Source organism: Berghia stephanieae, chromosome 4 (genome assembly GCF_034508935.2).
Source record: "Berghia stephanieae isolate SIO BIC M18660-M18661 chromosome 4, UCSD_Bste_1.3, whole genome shotgun sequence".
Lineage (NCBI taxonomy): Eukaryota > Metazoa > Mollusca > Gastropoda > Nudibranchia > Aeolidiidae > Berghia > Berghia stephanieae.
Genome location: NC_088363.1, coordinates 65856860 through 65878831, shown reverse-complemented (window position 1 = coordinate 65878831; position 21972 = coordinate 65856860). Strand labels below are relative to the sequence as shown.

The window sequence follows — 21972 nt, the reverse complement described above, 5'->3', positions numbered from 1 at the left end:
ATAATAATAATAATAATAATAATAATAATAAATAATAATAATAATAATAATATCATGATAATGACAGTAATGATAATGGCAGTCATGATAATGTGAGGTTTTATTTGTTCCCCTTTTTCTTCTCTCTCCTTTACTTTTCTTTCTTTCTTTTTTTTCTTTTTGTTTCTTTGATGTAGATAGTCTATGTGGAACTTTTTGATGTTGTGTAAACAGTAAAATTCAGGGCCATTGTTTTCCCGAATTCCCATGGACAGCCGAAGTGTAAAGCACAAAAGCTTAAGACATCAGACCCTATCAAGACCGTATCCAATCTCCCTTCCAGTGTCGAATTTTCAAAGCGGCTGGGGTGTTAAAGCTAGATACTCCTCCTCATCAAGGAAGTTTTTTATAGTGAAGGACGTCGGGCCAGGGAAAATACAGCATTAGTGTTGATGTGGTCAATCTCCGAGTGGAAAACCACATGCTGATAGGGTCATTGCAACCTGATTGTTTCGTTCCTTCTACTCTTTTTTCATTCTTTATTTCTCTTTTCTTGTTCACCCTGTCTCTTTCCTCCAGTTTACTGGTCTGCCCCCCCCCCCCAAACCCCACCGCCACCCCACATGGAGTATTATTATTAATGTTATAATACCCGTGTACCGCAGAACAGGCTATCTATTGAGATTTTTTAAAAATAATAAAATAAAATAAAAATAAAATTTCCTATTTTCATCCCATAGGGGAAATTTGTATCTAGAGTCTATTCCAAAGGAAGAATGAAATAACCCAGGCGTCAGCCGCAGTGCAGCGCCTCAAATTGAGCTAGGGTGAGCTGACTTGCTTAAAGTCATACAGTGCAGCGACGAGCGATCGAACTCGTTACCTTTCGGGTACAAAGCAAAGACCGTACTGCTGACCCACGCTGCCCCCTCCCCCCTTATTTATTTTATTATTTATTTTATTATTTCATTACGAGAGACGAGCACCGAATTGGATTCAGTAGTCTGATGTCACGCGCCCGGCAACGGCGGCCATCTTGGTTCTAAACAAAGAAAATCTTTACTTTTTATTCTTCATGCTGGCGAGAACTTTTCATTCCCTTTTCATATGCCTTGTGATCCGAATGTGTAAAAGTCAAAACATGATCAAATTGATGGGGGTTTTTCCTCTGGATACGCTTTTAAGCTCGCCGGAGAAATATTTCATACGGCGTCCGCCATTGTTTAGAGCCAGTGTTACTAAGTTACCATACGTCATTAGGAAGGAAGTGACGGTACGACTATTGAATCCTATTGTCACTACCAGATTTTGTGTAATGTTTAGGAGAAGCCTTTATAAGATTACATTTTACTACCCTGGGGGTTTACATCTTGGGGGTTCAACAACTAGCCAATCAAATATTTTTTAATAGATTCCAAAATGAAATGCCTTACATTTTTACGACCTTTGTAAAAAGCATTGTCCGAAATGGAACTAGATTACTCTTTGGAAAATGTTAATAATATGTGCGCTCTTGGGATTCGTAACAATATTTTATAGAAGGAACGAAATTGACGTCACTCAGCTCTTTGTTATTGTTTTTAGCAAGCCATTGTTATGAATAGTTCTCATTAAATTGTATAGATAGAATGAAGATGACGTCACTCAGGTCTTTGTTATTGTTTTTGCCATCCGCTTTTATGAGTAATTCTCACTCAACTGTATTAACCAGACTATAAAAGTTCATGGTTACACATAGTTTTGTGTGTTGGTCTGTTATACTTCCGGATGGCAATGTTTTGAGCTTCTTAGCAAAGCGCACACTATCTATAGATAGAACGAAGATGACGTCACTCATGTCTTTGTTATTGTTTTTTGCCATCCACGTTTATGAGTAGTTCTCACTAAACTGTATGAACCGGACTATACAAGTTCATGGTTATACATAGTTTTGTGTGTTGGTCTGTTATACTTCCGGATGGCAATGTTAAGAGCTTCTTAGCCAAGCGCATACTATCTAGCAATGTTATGAGTTTCTTAGCCAAGCGGATACTATCTATAGATAGTATGCGCTTGGCTAAGAAGCTCATAACATTGCCATCTGGAAGTGTAACGGTTGCCATCCGGAAGTATAACGGACCAAAACACAAAACTGTATGTATCCATGAACGTTTATAGTGGGTTAAAACAGTTCAGTGAGCATTACTCATAAACGCGGATGGCAAAAAACAATAACAAAGACCTGAGTGACGTCATCTTCGAACTATCTATAGATAGTGTGCGCTTGGCTAAGAAGTTCACAACATTGCCACTGTATAACGGACCAACACACAAAAATATGTGTAACCTTGAACGTTTATAGTCTGGTTAATATAGTTTAGTGAGAATTACTCATAAACGTGGATGGCAAAAACAATAACAAAAACCTGAGTGACGTCATCTTCATTCTATCAATAAACGTTCAAAATTACACATCGTTTTGTGTGATGGTACGTTATATCGGCTGGCGAATATTGTGATTTATTTTTTTTGGCTAAGCGCATAGCATCGATTATGACGTTTATATATATATATATATATATATATATATATATATATATATAGTATGCGCTTGACTAAGAAGCTCACAACATTGCAATCCGGAAGTATAACGGACCAACACACAAAACTATGTGTAACCTTGAACGTTTATAGCCTGGTTAATACAATTTAGAGAGAACTTCTCATAAACGCGAATGGCAAAAAGCAATAACAAAGACCTGAATGGCATCTTCACACTATATATAATTAACCATTTAACTGCCATCCTCTGGAAAAACTTGTTTTTCAACAATTGGCAAGAAAACTCGTCCTTCAAATGTCGATCCAGTTAAATGACCCTTATCTTAGCAAAAATTGTCAAACCTGGAACTACGAGATCTCAGGTTTGAGAATTTTTGTCAAGATAAGGGTCATTTAAACCGATCTATTTTTGAAGGCCGACTTTTAAGGCCAACTTTTTAAATACGAGTTTTTTCCAGAGTAAGGCAAGTGGGATCCTGGTTTTTACAAAGGTAACTGGGAAAGCAATAGGAAACAATAATGTGATGGTAAATACATTTTTAAAATAATAAAATCCCCTGTATTCATCCCATAGGAGAAATTTGTCTCTAGGGTCTATTCCAAGGGAAGACTGGAATGACCCAGGCGTCAGCTGGAGTGCAGCGTAAAATTTTGACCGAAAACTCGTCAAAGTCCCAGGTTTGAGAGTTCTTTTTTTTTCCAAGATGAGGGTCATTTAAATTAATCGATATTTGAAGGACGAGTTTTCTGGCCATATTTTTTTTTAAAATACGTGTCTTTCAAGAATACTGCAGTTTACTGGTTAAAGCGTCATGGTCTGTTAGATTGGATCTGATGACAACGGGCTATCTCTCTGCCAGACAAAAAGGACAACAGCAAGACATATCTGGCACTGGTACCGCAATCTAAAATTCAAATCCATCTAAAGGATATTTTGACGGGTCTCTAGAATTTAGATCCGGTTACGATACATTATCGATTGTCCAGACCATCGAGGCCCAGACGTGTCAGATAGGACATATCTCTTTATTACCCCTATTGAACAACTGACAGTTCTTTGACATGACCAGTCGAGTAGAAGATATTTCAGACCTGTTATGTATTCAGTAGGCAAATATCGAAGTCTCACCTTTGAACTTGACCCTCAGCAAGAAAGCCCTGAGGACATCCCCATTGATATTCTTCATCCGCTCGCACATACCAGGCACTCCCCCACACAGACGACGATGAATAGCCTGCATGGATTAGAGAAAAATGTATTATGACCAAAAAAAAAAAAAAAAAAAGAATCTTACTTTTTACGTGGGTTTTGTAGTCCTGTGGTGTTACACTCGCCCTAGGATCTGTAGGTCCCTGGTTTGGATCACACTATGAGCGACGCCAAGTTGTGGTGTTACACTCGCCCTAGGATCTGTAGGTCCCTGGTTTGGATCACACTTTGAGCGGAGCCAAGTTGTGGTGTTACACTCGCCCTAGGGTTTCTGGTCCCTGGTTTGAATCACACTATGAGCGACGCCAAGTTGAGTCCTTAGAATAGTCTTGAAATTCATATTATTCTCTCTCTCTTTCTCAGTGTAAAATGAGTACATGGCCGGTAACTGCTTTGTCTCCTCCAAAGTGCTAAATAAAGCAGTCGGCCTGGGACCCCTGGTAAAGCGCTCTGAGCAAATTGGGTGGATCGTGCGATATATATTTTTAACATTTAAAGAATTGAATTAACCAATTAACCGTCGTACCCTGGAAAAACTTTGGCCAGTAAATTCGTTCTTCAAATATCAAATCGAATTAAATGACCCTCATATTGGCAAAAACTCTCAAACCTGGGACTTATAAGAATATGAGGGTCATTTAAATCAATTGATAATTGACGGGTTTTCTGGCCATGTTTTTAGATACCTACAGGGTTTTTTCCAGAGTGCGGTGGTCAAATGGTTAAATGAAAAACATTGATGGTGGTGTGTGTGTGTGTGTGTGTGTGTGTGTGTGTGTGTGTGTGTGTGTGTGTGTGTGAGGGGGGGGGGAGCGAGAATATCAGCTCCTGGTTTATAAAGAGTGTAGAATGATGTGGACCATTCTGACTTTTGCCAATGGTTTTTGTGCTGGCTAGGTTTTGTTTAAATGTAACTTTTATCATCATATGTAATAAGCTTATTCGTGTCTTTACATTTTTTCGTCGTTTCAAGACTTTACAGATTGTTGAAATTGGATAGCACACCATCATTTAAAATCTTTAAAGATATAATATCTCGGTATTTTAGATCACCTTGAAAGCATGTGCGAACGCCATGACAGAGTCAGACACAAACTGTAGCTGTTGCTCTAACTCAAACTCCTCCAAACGTTCCTCCCCTGTACATGTCTTGTTGTAATCTCCATTAAATGGTGTTTCGGGGCTCCGTGGGTAGCGACACTCGAACATATGCTGGGTGAAAGGAATAACAGATATCATGGCAAAATATTTCGTATAAATAAATCAAAACTAAACCAGTAGATATGAAACTCTAAAAATAATTTAATTTGAGCATTCATATAGCGCAATATCCACTAAACGTGCTCAAAGCGCTTTTTAATTCAGAAAAGTGAGTGGAGCAGGCACTTATGTTGGTAACAACAAGATATGAAGTGAGTAGAAAAGTGCCAGAAGACAATAGAGAATAAAAATTATTCGCGGCGGTGGTGGGGTTCGAACCTGCGACCTTATTGGTACGACAACTCCGCCTGGCAGGTGAGAGCGTGGCTCTACCGTGTGAGCTATCCACGAACACAAAAATATTCGTTTCAAACCCAAGTCATTTCTAGATCCCTCTTTCACCCACTTCTTGAGATCGCCGATTCGTTCGTACACCACCATCGCGTAGTAATTTTTGACCAGCAGTTAAGCTTAATAGCCAATATTCTCAACACAAACATATAACATAGAACGATTGAGACATTGAGTATGCTCCGGTGTATGGGGTGAATTTTTAATTCAGAAAAGTGAGTGGAGCAGGCACTTATGTTGGTAACAACAAGATATGAAGTGAGTAGAAAAGTGCCAGAAGACAATAGAGAATAAAAATTATTTGCGGCGGTGGTGGGGTTCGAACCTGCGACCTTATTGGTACGACAACTCCGCCTGGCAGGTGAGAGCGTGGCTCTACCGTGTGAGCTATCCACGAACACAAAAATATTCGTTTCAAACCCAAGTCATTTCTAGATCCCTCTCTCACCCACTTCTTGAGATCGCCGATTCGTTCGCACACCACCATCGCGTAGTAATTTTTGACCAGCAGTTAAGCTTAATAGCCAATATTCTCAACACAAACATATAACATAGAACGATTGAGACATTGAGTATGCTCCGGTGAGAATATTGGCTATTAAGCTTAACTGCTGGTCAAAAATTACTACGCGATGGTGGTGTGCGAACGAATCGGCGATCTCAAGAAGTGGGTGAAAGAGGGATCTAGAAATGACTTGGGTTTGAAACGAATATTTTTGTGTTCGTGGATAGCTCACACGGTAGAGCCACGCTCTCACCTGCCAGGCGGAGTTGTCGTACCAATAAGGTCGCAGGTTCGAACCCCACCACCGCCGCGAATAATTTTTATTCTCTATTGTCTTCTGGCACTTTTCTACTCACTTCATATCTTGTCATAGCGCTTTACAGTTTACATCCCTAGCCAGCAGCAACATTTAACATGTAGGGCGGGACATGATGCCTGTTACGCGATATTAAAAATGTGTTTGTCGGACAGTGACAACGATTCGTTTTACACCATTTGAAATAACGCCTAACAGGGATCATTCTCGTTCTACATGTTACATGTTTCTGTTGATCCTGAATCATTTGTAAAGCGCTTTGAGCACGTTTAGTGAATATTGAGTAATATAAAATCTCAAGTAAAAAAATTAAACACCGAAGATCATCATCAGTAATGACTATAGCTCTCGTATTGCTCTGTAGATGCAATAAACTTGTCCAGAACAAAAGAAAACCACTTTTATATAGATTCACTTACCTCCCAGTATTCTATAAACCAAGGGTTCCTCTTGTTTGTCTCTGGTCTTAGATTTAAGAAATAGTCTCTAAAACCTTCTACTTCCTCTGCCAGAGGTTGTACCGATACAGCTCCTTCAACCTGGAAGTAAATCATTGTAACCAAAATGCAGTATTACAACTGACAAAACGCCATTTTCTTTACATTGAAAGATTTAATTCTATCCTTAGCGACAATTTTCAGTTTTTTTCCCGAAATGCCGACACAAGAAATTGATTTTTGCATTCAAACTTAAAATTGGAAGTACAAATTATGTATATTGTTATGCAATAAGCACAATTTTATACTTCAAGTTTTTTTAATGTACAAAACAAATTTTAATAAGAAAAATGTGTATTGTTTCCTAACGAATGACTGTAGTGGTAAGGACAGAGTTAATATGATTCCTCTGAAAACTAAATGCAAAGTCCCAAGTTTGAAATCCTTTGCCATGATGAGGGTCATCTAAATCGATCGATATTTGAAGGACGGGTTTTCTGGTCAAATTTTAAATACATGTTTTTCCAGAGTACGCCAGTTAACATGTTAAGTAGTCCCGTATAAAATTTACAAAATTCTTATAACATATTCTAGGGTATTATTTAAAATAGTAAGGAGAGTTAATACTTCAAACAGTATATAATTTCTAACCAAAGACTCCTGTCTTCGACAAATTCTCAGGTTGAAATGGTTTGACAAAGGGCAAGAGGAAACAGGGTCGTCCAAAACAGACATGGAGCAGAAGCCTTCACCAAGATTTATGCGTCTCCAATCTTACACTGGAGTGAGGCAAAGGTCTTTGCCAAGGACAGAAGGAGATGGAAGCGTGCAGTTGAGGCCCTATGCTCCGCCAGAAGCCAAGAGACATAAGTCAAAAGTAAGTCAACGACAGACTCCAAAGGTATAAATAACTTCAAGAATGCAATCGAAAGAGAACTCCATAACTTTATATATTTATATAGAATTACAATTTCCATGCAAGGCTGAATAAGTGTCTTATCTTATCTTATCTTATCTCCTAACAAGCGCCATATCTCGTCCTACATGATTTGTGTTGATGTTGGCCAGGGACCCCCTGTAAAGCGCTATGAGCACGTTTAGTGGATATTGCCCTATATAAAAAAATCTCAAAAAATCTCAATAGTTACGTATGGTCATATCTGGGAAATTTTGACCTGAACCTTTCTTTCATTTCAAACAACCCTTACTATGATACGTTACGTTATGTCTTTTATTGATGCTATGCCATTAAATAAAATACTCACAAAATCCGCTACTCGGATATAACGTGCCAACACACAAAACTATGTTAAACATTGAACGCTTGTAATCTGATTGATATCATTTAATGAGAAGAAATCACCAAAATGGCTGTCTAAAATAGAATAGCAAAGAGATGAGCTGCGTGACGTCAAGTTCGTTCGCTCTTAATCTCGGCGATGTAAAATTACACCATATTCTTCAAAGGAGAAATAGAGTAGGATATTATAATTACATCATTATAAAAGTACCAGACTTGTTTTCTTGGCTTCCCTAGAATTCGATAGCATTCTATGGTTTTAAAAATGGTGTGCGATACAGACGGACCAAAATAAAGTCATTTCCAATTTGTCTGAGGCCTCGAGGACAAGACAAGTATTTCATTTATTGAATTTTCCACACCGCCCCTTTCATACTATGAAATGACTTTGCATAGTGGATGTGGCGTTAACAGTATCCGAGTTTGCTACTTGGTGGTAATTACAATAATATTATTACCTGTGCGAAACTGATAAACATGTATTCATATAATTTTTCGAACAAGTGTCTTAATTATAATAATTTTGTTTTATATTTAAATAATGTAAGCCTATTTATTTGCAAATAGTATTTTCATCGTGTATATATTCAAATCTGTCAAAACGTCTCAAGTCTCAGGTGCCGCTATGTGTTCTAGTGGTATGATATTCGCTTTAGGATCGGAAGGTCCTGGGTTCGAGTCCCGTTCTGGGTGGCACATAGTTAAGTCCTTGGAAAAGGCTCTTTACTCACGTTCTTTCACCGTAATCAGCTGTAAAATTATAACCCGACCGTTAACAGCCCTATCTCTACCTCGTCCTACATGTTAAGTGTTGCTGTTGGCCAAGGACCCATTGTAAAGACGCTTTGAGCACGTTTGGTGGATATTGCAACTACAATTACCACTACTGCTACTACTACAACAACAACTACTACTACTACTACTACTACTACTACTACTACTACTACTACTACTACTACTACTACTACTACTACTACTACATTCCTATTATCTTTCGCTGCTGTTATTGCAACTACTACAACTACTACGAATCCCTCTCAGACACCAATACCACTACCTACTACTATAATGGGATTTTGCTTACCACTTCCTCGTTGCCTTTATAGGCCAGACCACGTCCTCCCCAGCCATCGCTTCCTATCCAGGCAAACCTTCCTGTCACGCCGCGCCTGCGCACAGCCCTCATCAATCCGGCCACTTCTTGATCAGATGCAAAAATGATGACACCTGAAATATTTGAGAGCCATCTATTATGTGCGGCCATGTGGTCTAGTGGTATGACACTAGCTTTCAGATCGGAAGGTCCTGGGTTCGAGCCTCGCTCGGCGCATAGTTGAGTCCTTGGAGAAGGCTCTTTAATCAGATGCTCTCTCCGTACTCATGTGTAAAATGAGTACCTGGCCGTTTACAGCGTTGTCTCTCTCAGAAAAATAAATTTAATATCGCGTCATGTCCCGTCCTAAATGTCAAATGTTGCTGTTGGCCAGGGACCCCTTGTAAAGCGCTTTGAGCATGTTTAGTGGATATTGCGCTATATAAAAGCTCAATTGTTTTTATCATTATGTCGTAATGGATGCATGTGATCAACAAGTGCTGGAACAGGGAAAGGAAATTCACGTGTAGGATGATACAAAGTAGGCAATACGTTATTTGTATGAAACTCTCGAACGTTGAACAACCATGTACAATTAAAAATTCCGGAATTTTCTGGAATTTGAGTTTTTTCATGTCCTTATTTTCCATGGTGAAAGAAAAACGAACGATAATGATATCAACATGGAGTGTCGGTATTACCCTGTATCGCCTCCAAAGTCTCCTATGACGTCATAAAGTCTTGAAATGGAGATCCGGTCACTCATTTCCGCTGACCTGATTCGAAGATTCTCGTCTACAATTCCCAAATGATGAATGCGGGCTGTGACACTCCATTTGGGAGCACTAATTTCCATTAGATGTGCTAAATTGTCTATTGGTATCAATCAATTGACAGTGGAATTCCCGCAAGGGTTTTGTAACAATAAATTCGGATAACATTTCATAATGGGTTTTGTGGATCATTATTATGAGTTCATGGTCTACATACAAAAGACTGGTGTTCGACTCGTGCACACAATATTGTACGTATATCATCTTAAATTATTCTTACTTTTGTAATTTGTTACTCTCCAGTACTTAAACAAGTTTAATTCTTACTTTTTTACTAACAAATTATAAATTACAGCAAGTATCAAAGGACACATAAATGTTAAAAAAGCAGTTAGAATCTTTATCACTTACTCTTGATTAGGTTTTTATATCTATTTTACAAAAAGTTAACAATGCTTTTGAAATAAGGTCGATTATTCTGTATCTCCCAAAACTTTCTTGATTAATTTTTTTTTTATTAATAATCGCTGTAGACAAATACATGAACGAGTAAAGGGTGAGTGATCAAGAGAGCTTCTGATTTAGAGGACAATGAGTTGTTATTGAATTTATACGTTTCTATTACGAGTCCTACCCTTGATTCCTTCGATTACAGGTTTACTGATTTTGATCTATTTTCTCTAAACGACGAGAGTTAAACAAGGTTTGACTGAAGTGTTAAAATCAACCGTAATACTATGTGCATATTATGATACTAGGGTTATACGTATATACGATTAAACATACTTTTCAATAGACTAGATAGTCTTAAACGGAGAGTAGCTTGAATGTATAACTCTGGAGACAGGGATATGCTTCAGGATTCTATTAGATATTCTATAGTCTTGGCCTATGAATTATCAGTACATATCTAACTTATATTGATATCAAAATTGAATGCCTCATACATGGTGTTTATTCCATTCATAAGCTGTAAGTGGGAGTAAAGCCTAAGAAAGTATTATTCTGTCATAACGCATTTATCAATTATGAATAGCACAATTCCTTGCTTTGAGTAACTGATTGTAAAGACTGAATAGGGTAGCGTGTCGGTACTAAAGAAAACATTGGAAATAATTGTTGTTCAAAATAACAGTTGTTTATATTATCCAATTTTAAATATTCGAAACAATATATACCCTTTCTAAAGGATAAAAGACTTTATCGATTGCCAACGATTCGTGTTAAACATTAGCTTCGATCCATATTTGAATTTTCTCTTTCTTGATCCAGTCTTATGAAAAACACTTCTGGTAAAGCTATTAGGCCAAATCAATACGAAAGAAACTCTAAGATTCTCCTGCACTAATTTGTGAAACCGGATATTTATGCAAAGAACAATTGTGAGTCTTGAGAAAAGTTAAGCATGTCTGGATGTCTTGTTGAGGTGTTAAATGAATAGAATAAAATTCTCTTTACTATCCTTAATAAATTTTTGGGGAGTCTATCTCGAGAAAGTCCGACATAACCCAAGCACCAGCCGTAGTGTAAGGCCGCAAAGTGAGAAACGGGAGCTAAGGTATTTGCTGAGGGAAAAAATGAAATGCCCACAACGAGGCTCGAACTCTTGTCTCCCGGGGAGAAGTGCAATGCATTATTCACCCGGTTATCTGGCCCCCGATTAAGATTGAATTATAAGAAACACACAAACCTCTAGCCAGTTCTCTTCTTAGCATTTCTTCTACTATCAAGTCATAATCTTTTTCGCTGCCGACTCCAGAATCCTTCAGCATCTTTCCTCTTAGTGCCAGGCATATACCATTGGCCGTTAGAAGTTTGTCCACTTCGTTAAAGCCCTGAAAATTGAAGAAAAAAATATAAAGATATTACATCAGTTATGTCTATTTCAAATTGGCCAGAAAACTTAACCTTCCTAAAGATCGATTGATTTAGATAACTTACAACAAAAAAGTCTTGCTTATGTTGATAACAACAAGGAATGAAGTGAATAGAAAAGTGCCAGGCGACAATAGCATAGATTTTCACAGATTTTTAGGTCACCTTAATCTTTCGAGATATGAATGAAGTAAGAGTATCCGGGCATTTGTCATCGTATGGGAGATTTCCACATTTGTTCAAAGTGCTGAAAAGTTAATTTTTATTGCTGAGATGAAATGAAAAAAGTAAAACTGAGACCGAGTTATACCGTCATTGAGTATTTGTCATATAACTGGAACCTGAGACACAAGAAAGACGCATTGACGTTGAACAAAGACAAAGACAAAAAGGAAACAAGGATTTGAGTGGAGAGTAGTAGCTAATCTTTTTGATCCACGATGGTTGGTAAGATTGAGCCAGATTTTAAATCAGGTGCAACGCCTCAAGATTAAAATCTACTGGTTTTAAAATGCCAGGTAATGACTGATATTTGAAGGTGTCTTTAACATCGTCCATGTCTGTGTTATCGTTTCAAGTGCTGGATAAAAGGTTCAATTGAATTAAATGAAACACAGAAACACAAACATACGAAGTAATAGGGTCTGTAGCAGATAATGACAGAAGTATGGGGTCATTATTTTAAAGATCAAGATGTATTATTATCATTATTATTATTATTATTATTATCATCATCATCATCATCATCATCATTATCATCATTATCATCATCATCATCATCATCATCATCATCATCATCATCATCATCATCATTATTATTATTATTATTATTATTATTATTATTATTATTATTATTATTATTATTATTATTATTATTATTACTATTATTATTATTGTTATAGTACAACTGAACATCATAACATTCTACAAAATGATATATTTTCACTTTTCAAATGGTCTACAACATGGCATTTGGATTTTAATGTTTCGAAATGTAAAGTATTACATATAGGAAAAAATAATCCATGTCATAATTATTTTACCGATACTTCTATGTCAAATCTACTTCCCGTTGTGCCTTATGAAAAGGATGTGGGAGTTACTTTTGATTCACATTTAAATTTTGATTTACATATTGATAATTGTGTAAGCCGTGCAAACAGAATGATGGGAATAATATATAGAACCTTTATAAGTCTTGATAAAACCACATTTTTATATTTGTATAAATCGCTCGTTCGACCAATTCTAGAATACGGAAATTACATCTGGAGCCCATTATATAAAAGACAATCTATTAGTATTGAAAGTGTACAGAGGAGAGCTACCCAAAAAATTTATACAATACACTATTTATCTTATAAGGAAAGGTTAGAATTTCTTGACTTACCCAGTTTGAAATATAGAAGAATTCGTGGGGATTTAATTCAGGTTTATAGATTGGTACATGATCTGGATAGGATAGACTTTTCTGATTTTTTTTTCATATTCTAATATTACTTTTACTAGAGGGGACAAGTTTAAGATTTTTGTCTCTAGATGCAAAACAAACATAAGACAAAACTGGTTCGGTATTCGTATTGTTCAGAAATGGAACAGTTTGAAATTTGAAACAAAGAATGCAAAATCTATGGATTATTTCAAGGTGTTAGTAGACAGGGAATTATATGATGGGAGATTTATATATGACGAATAATACTTGTTTGCTCTGCTGTTGACATGGCTTTCAATCTTGTATGTATATATTATGCATTATTATATTATTATGGTTATCTTCTATACGCGTGTGTATGTGTGTGTGTGTGTGTGTGTGTGTGTGTGTGTGTGTGTGTGGTTGTGTGTGCGCTTTGCATGTCACGGTTAAGGATATTTGTTTGTACACCATATGAGTACATTTAAGTTGAAATACTATCTTTACCACGTGTATCGTTATTATAATATTTAATCAATAGATTTATGGCATTACTAATTAATATTAAAGGCATTCAAAGGATCTTATCCTATTTTGCCCTATACCACATGTTATGTTATGTTATGTTATTGTTATTATTATTATTTATTATTATTATTATTATTATTATTATTATTATTATTATTATTATTATTATTATTATTATTGTTATTATCAATAATATTATTATTATTATTACTATTATTATTATTATTATTATTATTATTATTATCATCATTATTATTATTATTATTATTATTATTATTATTATTATCTTTATTGTTATTATTATTTATTATTATATTTTATTATTATTATTATTATTATTATTATTATTATTATTATTATTATTGTTATTATTATTATTATTACTATTATTATTATTATTATTATTATTATTATTATTATTACTATTATTATTATTATTATTATTATTATTATTATTATTATTGTCAACTGCTGCATCTGTCCGATCGAGTGTTGCTTTATTCAGATAATGATCCCTCTTCTTGTAGTGCTTTGAAAAATCGATATCTCAAATAATATTGTCTGATCTTGCTCAGATCTGGTTTACTGCTTATAGTAACACCTAAAACGGGTATTTGTGCGTACCAACAATCAATTAAAGACAGACATTTTAACTCACAAGACTTTGAGATAATTTTAAAAATAACTGTTAACGCACTTATCTTTTTTTTCTCTCAAATTAATACGTATCTCGATTTTTTTAAAACAATATACCCATTCTTGTATCATTATGTCTGGTAATGATTAAAGGCTATTATTTCGTGTTTTGTGTTTCCGTGGTTCATTTAACGTTGGACTATCCATCTCTACTCTGTTTATCAGACAAAACTTTTGAAATGCCTTGGATTTTTTTAAAAACTTTTTTTTTCAATTAAGCTTTAATGTTCAATACAGGTTCTATCCATTTCCCGTTTTCTAATTCTGCTTCTTCTTTACAACATCAAGGTATGGTGATCTGTTGGACCATTCGAATATTGCCATTTTGTAGGTTTTATAGGGAGATCTTTATGATTAAGTTATAAACTGGCTAATAAAAATATTGTCTTGATTGTGCAGGAATATTGTTTCTGTAGTAACTATGAAAACAATTTGGGTTTTTCTTTTCCTTATTTTTTGTTGGGTGTTTTTTTTGTTTTTTTTTTTTTTGTTTGCTTTTTTTTGGCGGGGCGGGGGGGGGGGGGGCTCTTGGGTTTTATTTGTTATTTTAAATCTTTTTTTTTTTTTAATTAAAAAGAAATGAAATTAAGAGTGAGTATAAAGGTTAACGAGGCGGTATTGCCTTCAAGAAGAATACACTTTTATCATCTACTAACGGTTTGATTTTGACATTGTGCGGCTATGTGGTCTAGTGGTATGACACTAGCTTTCGGATCGGAATGTCCTGGGTTCGAGCCTCGCTCGGCGCATAGTTGAGTCCTTGGAAAAGATGCTTTACTCACATTCTCTCACCGTACTCAGGTGTAAAATGAGTACCTGGCCCTTAACAGCGTTGTTTTTGTCCGAAAAATTGTAATATCGCCTAACAGGCGTCATGTCCCGTCCTAGATGTTAAATGTTGCTGTTGACCAGGGACCCCTTGTAAAGCGCTTTGAGCACATTTAGTGGATATTGCACTATATAAAAAAAGCTCATTTTTTTGGACATATTATTTGACCTATCGTCTGAAAAAAGGGGATTATGTCAGGTAAATAATATCCAAGTGATATAAAAGTTAAAATACTTGGTGTGAGCTGCTAGTTAATTTTTCTGTTGTTAACCTTCTCCTTACCACCTATAGCAAAATAGTCACGACGCAATATACATTTTTTTTCTTATTCAGATTAACTTTGTACATCACGATGATCTTTGTTTAATTAACTAAGAACATAAAGTTGTTTTGTAGAGAGATTGTTTGAGTTTTTTTTTTTAAACCAATTTTTCTGTTTGGCAAGTCTGCCATTTTGGGGAAAATACTGAAAATGATCGGTAAGGAGAGAGTTAAAGAAAATATATCCATTGTCATCAAATAACAAATTAATACACACTTCATATCGTTCAATTCTTAACGTTTAAACCAACCCAAAATAAAACAGTTGTCAGGCATTGGGTCACATATTGTCACCATTGATTTCACCAGCATGATGTTTGTTTGTTTGTTTTTGTTTTGTTTTTTTTAGATCTCGCAAAATTAAACGCGACGTTGAACAAAACTGTCCACTTTATCACCGTCTGTCGTTTAAATTAGACAACTGGATGGCCGCACGCCATTATCTTTATTAGATATTGTATTCAGTTTACTTTTTATGTAATGAAAATGTCTCACAACGATTGATATGGCACCTAAATAGTTTTGGAACTAGCAAGGACATTAGATGTGACTAAAGTTGATTTCAGGCCGTTATTCTGTGTAAGTGTTGTTGGTTTTCCATTTGCCTAATCTCATTTGAAGAAAAAATATATTTTCCACTAAAAATCAAAAGAATATTGTAATCGATTTCGTTACAAGACACATCATTGTAATGCTGTGGAAAATTGAACAATTTCAAGTGAACGTCTAGACGGTTCATCGATGCCATCCTTAATGGCTGGCCAGGATTACAGGATAATCACGTATCAGAAAAGAAGGAATCGATTACTTGGGTTGAAAGCGAGAATGGTTGAAAGAGTTATTGAGTCCAAATCGATCCCCCTTCATCTGTGACTTTGATTTATGAGAAGTATCGAGATAGAGCTAGAGAAAGTGGGCTTGAGGACTATTTTATCTAATTTTAAACAATATTAGTCTAGACAACGGACCAGTATTAAAGTATTTGAGCTCAGGCGGTTTTAGTATTTCCTAACAATTCGTTTTTATTTTTGAACGTTTTTATTTCAATCCTTGAATGTTGGATATATCACATTTACTGGAGCGCTGAAAAGAATTTGAAATGACTTATTAGAATTAATGACATTCAAACAATAGCTGCATAATGCTGTGTCATTCTATAGCAATAATATTTTGGGGGGATTTTTCTCATACACAACTGAAGCTTCCATATAAATTTGTAAACCCTCGCCAAATATTTCAAGGAATGTCTTCCTGTATTACAATTTATGTATGGATCACAATGATTATGGCTTTTGGCCAAATTATAGTATAATGTATTGGAAAATGAAACGTAATATCTTGTTTTTTCTCGAAAATTGAAAACGATAGTCAGTTTCAAGAAATTGGAGATTTATCAATGCTCAGATTAGAGAGGCAGAAATAAGATATATGTCGGACAGCTTTCGTTTTTCAATCAACAGACTATGATGCCTCAACTGTCCCATCAATTTTATAAGAAATATTTATGTTGTTGGCATCCTTTATCGATATTCTTAAAGATTTAAAGTCAAGGGAGGGTCTATTTTTATATTCTTTTGATGTCGGTGGCTCAGTGGTATAGTGTCTCGGCTGGTAACTAAATCAAGCAACTTCGAATCCAGTCAATGACCGGATGGATATAAATGATGACAAAACTGTTTCCCTGCCCGGCGCCCCTAGATAAAAATGATTGCATGTAAATAGCTCTTTTTCACATTTGACGTCTATTCCGGAGTACCAAAAGGATCCGTGTTCAGTCCCCTATGCTTCTTGATATTTAAAAATGACATAGGAGACAATATATGTCCTCAAACAAAGCTAAAACTCTTCGCCGATGACAATATACTGTTCAGAAAAATTGAAGACAGCAGAGATGCATATGCGCTCCTTACTGCAAACATTGTCAAATATAAACTCTATCCGTTGAAAAGCTTCATGATGACAAAACAAATAAGAAACGCCAATTTATCATACGGCTACAGAATAGTTGGTCACACATTACACCTTTTTTGACAGCATCACCTACCTAGGAGTCTACATAAATAAAACATTGAAATGGGACGCCCACATCCAACATATTGTCACAAAATCTTACAAGATATTGGGTTTTCTGCGAAGCTATATACATCAATGCCCAAAGACCATCAAATTCGTTAGACCGGTATTGGAATATGCGGGTGTAGCAAAAAGGACATGATTGACAAAGTCCAAAGAGTTGCATTATGATCTGTGACAGACTGCACATTTTTAAAAATCCCGGCCTGCATAACATCTGCCCTTTGAAGTTTGAACAGCGATTTAAATCCCAGACTGCAAAAATGATGCAAGAAGGAGAAACCCCCATCAAAACACTCAACCATTTGCAAAAACTAAGAACACAATTCAGTATTTTCAGTATTTTCCCAAGAACCATTCGCAAAGGGAACTCATTGCCACCAGAAATAACCGAAAATGAAAACACAGAAACATTCAACAGAGCACTTGGCGTGATTCAGACAGTGGACATTTAGGCTTTATATTTGTTTCAACGAGGACTTGTGATTTTGAGGGTGATGAATCCGTAGAGATTCTGCAATAATACAACGTGAAGACACTATGCTCTTAACTCTTTAAAATTCTTTTTATCGACGAGTGGAATTCTCCCAATGGCGGGGAAAAAGTTGGATTTCTCTGGATCGGTGGATTCCTCATAGGTCTACAGCTTGCTATCTCTTCTATCCTTTAAATCCATGAGCCGTTGTGTCCATGTTCAGAAATGGAACTATTTGGTTTTAAACAGGAGTCTTTCGCAGAGATGGTAACTGTTGGATGGAGTTATCTTTTTGTGAGACGTGATTTTTTAAATTGTAAATCAGTTGTCTTTTACAATGTGTTGTAATTGTTAGGTTTTATATTATAAATTTTATTTTACAACCATCTTAGTGCATCCATTTTGGTAGATGCCGTGTGACAATGTCATGTGATTTCAATGCATACTTGGACTGACTTCAAGGATATATAGCACTTGGATTAATTAAGTATGTAGGACTCCGCTTTGTTTTGGGTTTGACTTTCGACTGTCCTTGCATCTCCCTTCTAACTGGCCATGAAGCGAACTAAAAGTGGAGCCAACTCATTAAAGCCTCTAACGGCAAGACAATCAAACATTTGTTTCTTGACGAGACTTGCATTACAATTTTTGAACAAAGAAAACGCTGTTTACACTTAGGACGCCTGTTGTTTCAAAGTCTATCTCCGAACGGACTAAAATGATGTTGCAAAATGCGATATATAGATAGATAGATAGATAGATAGAATAGATAGATAGATAGATAGAGAGATAGATAGATAGATAGATAGATAGATAGAAGGCTAAGTCAAAAATAATGGGACGAACCGAGTTCCTTTCTTTTTCATGTGACGTCATATTTGGCTCAGCTGAATGTACACTCTTTAAACAAAAAGTTGAAAATGTTAATTCCCTCACACTTTGAGAAAGTTATTACAGTTCAAGATGGCTGCCCCATGAATGTCCGTCAGCGACAGAGAGCTGTCATTAAATTTCTTGTTTTCGAAGAGGAAACCTCGAATATCATTTTCAAATGCCTTGGGAAAAATTAAAAAGCTCAGGCATTAGAGAGAGTATTGTTTTTAGGTGGGTTGAGCTTGTATCTCGTCATTTAGAAGAAAATGATATGCGACCCAACACCTAATCTGACTCCCCTCAACCAGGTCTTTATCTAACAAACCTCGTTATGGTCGCCCTCCAAGCAGTGTCAACTCAATGAATTAAATTAAGGCAGAAGCATTGATCAGATTTGACAGAAGAACAACTCTTGATGAGATAACAGGAGACATTGAAATCAGTCATGGAAGTGCCCACCAACTCGTCAATTCCCTGGGATTCTCAAACGTCTGTGCTCGTTGATCAAGAGCGGAAAAGGGTGAATTTCTGTTCCGAGCTTCTCCGGCGAAGTGGAAGAGATGGCTGCTCTCTCATCAGAATAATCCTTGGATATGAAACCTGGGTTCATCATATGAACCTAAGTCGAAGAGACAAACAATGTAATAACGACACCCCTCTTCCCCATCGACCAAAATATCAAAACTGAGAAATCAGCTGGGAAAGTGTTTTGGGACATTAGAGGTGAAATCCTCGTTGATTTCCTACCACAGGGAACTCCTGTAAACTCTGAACAGTACATATTATAGACTCCGAAGCAACTGAAAGCAATCTTCCGTCAAGTAAGACCGGATGTTCGGAGATTAAACGAATACTGTTTCTTAAAATGGAAATGACCTTCTCCACAAAAGTGCCAGGAAAAAGGAGGTAATCGCCTCAATTTATTCATCTGACTTGACACCTTCGGACATTTATCCTTGGTCCACTGAAGGAGGCAATGAGGAGAAGTCGCTTTGAAGATGTCAAAACAGTGAAATATGTGAAAACTCAAACAACTCAGTTTTACTAGGACGGGACACATACACTTACAAAAAGGTGGACTGCTGCTATCGAGTGAGGCAAAGACTATGTTGAGAAGTAGAATTCGACTTGGCCAATGCCGAGCTTTAAATTGCAGTGTGATGCATTGTACTGATTCAATTTGTTCTAAAGTAATAAGCAGGGTCCCGTTACTTTATTTTACTCAGCTTCTTATATAGATAGCCTGATAGATAGATAGTCAGATAGTATATATAGATAAATAAAGATCTGGATAGATAAAGAGAGAGAGAGAGAGAGAGAGAGAGAGAGAGACGGATAGATATTTAGATATAAAGATAGATAGATAGATAGATAGATAGATAGATAGATAGATAGATAGATAGATAGATAGAGAGTGAAAGATAGAGAGAGAGAGAAAGAGAGAGAGAGAGAGAGAGAGAGAGAGAGAGAGAGAGAGAGAGAGAGAGAAGTGATGAGACGAGATTAACAATCGGAAGAAGAGTTGTAATATCAATCATACCTCTGACTAGCAATACTAATCTACCAATATCATATTACAGTTTTACTCTATCTCTACTGAATAGCGAACCAGCATTTTAGCGTCGGACGCGCACCATTAATTAAGGATTTTCAATGTAAGAGACTCAAAATAACTTAACATTCTCAATCAGTTTAGTTCTTGTCTCGTACGTTTTTTCAATATGAAGTAATCAGTGTAAAATTTTGATGGGAACTGAACACAATCTACGTGAATAAGATGTGTCAGACTGATTGGCCTATTGACTTCAAAATATATTGAATATAATTTAGGTTTCTTCTACATTCTTGTTGTGAGAGTTATACAGCTTCCTGAGTTTAAACAGTCAAACGAGATACTGCTTTTGAAAAGGCCGATTCTATAACTATCTAGACGGATCTAATTGAAAGGAAAATACTTAAACGATTTTTAAAACATATCAAACCTGTGTGAAAAGAAAGATCCAATTTGCTGGGGTGAGGCAAAATGAGTGTACGTGTGTGTATGTGTATCAAATTGTCGTGGTGAGGCGAAGCAAGCAACGTGAGATGACAAGTATTTTGATATAGGGATCTGGTTATATGTTTCATTTGGAATAAAGATGTCTTACTCAAATGACACGGTGAAAAATAGTAATGAAAATAATAATGATGAGAATAATATTGGCAATGATGATGATGATGATGATGATGATGATGATGATGATGATGATGATGATGATGATGATGATGATGATGGCAATGATGATGATGATGATGATGATGATGATGATGATTATGATGATGACAATGATGATGATGATGATGATGATGATGATGATGGAAAAGAATGATGATATATAATATAATAATAATAATAATAATAATAATAATAATAATAATAATAATAATAATAATAATAATAATAATAATAATAATAATAGTAATAAATTTAATAACGTTATCCAACCTTAAAATTAAATGAGTTTGAAACTGCATCTCATAAAATATAATTTAAACATGCAATTATCATACCATACTTAAGATTACGATAAATCAGAACTGTCGGCAAAACTCCAATAACAACCAGGGAAAAACAGGTATTTAAAAATTTGGCCAGAAAAGTTGTCCTTCAAATATCGATCGATTTTGAGAAAATTGAGCTTTTCTTTGGCGCAATATCCACTAAACGTGCTCAAAGCGCTTTACAAGGGGTCCCTGTCCAACAGCAACACTTAACATTATAATTTTTTTTTCTGACAGAGACAACGCTGTTAAAGGCCAGGTACTCATTTTACACCTGAGTACACCGGTGAGAGAATGTGAGTAAAGAGCCTTTTCCAAGGACTCAACTATGCGCCGAGGGAGGCTCGAACCCAGGACCTTCCGATCCGAAAGCGAGTGTCATACCACAAGACCACATAGCCGCACAATGACCCTTTAGAAGCTGGGTTGACGAAATACATTTGGAGGTGTAGCCACTACTACTACTACTACTACTACTACTACTACTACTACTACTACTACTACTACTACTACTACTACTACTACTACTAATACTACCCGCATCTTGGCAAAAACTCTCAAACATTGAACTTCATCGAAGTCCTAGGATTGAGAGTTTCATGCCAAGATGAGGGTCATTTAAATCATTCAATATTTGAAGGACGT

General features: G+C 36.0%; 1 protein-coding gene across 1 annotated transcript in view; it reads right to left on the bottom strand.

Moving 5' to 3' along the window:
• Positions 1-21972, bottom strand: part of LOC144971047 (metabotropic glutamate receptor 2-like) — a 147555-nt gene that overhangs the window by 31485 nt on the left and 94098 nt on the right. The window contains exons 4-8 of the mRNA XM_078911372.1: positions 11396-11540; positions 8924-9066; positions 6522-6641; positions 4784-4942; positions 3650-3755 (exon numbers count right to left, since the gene is read on the bottom strand). Coding sequence (XP_078767498.1) covers positions 3650-3755; positions 4784-4942; positions 6522-6641; positions 8924-9066; positions 11396-11540 — 673 coding nt within the window. The remainder of the gene's footprint in view (positions 1-3649; positions 3756-4783; positions 4943-6521; positions 6642-8923; positions 9067-11395; positions 11541-21972) is intronic.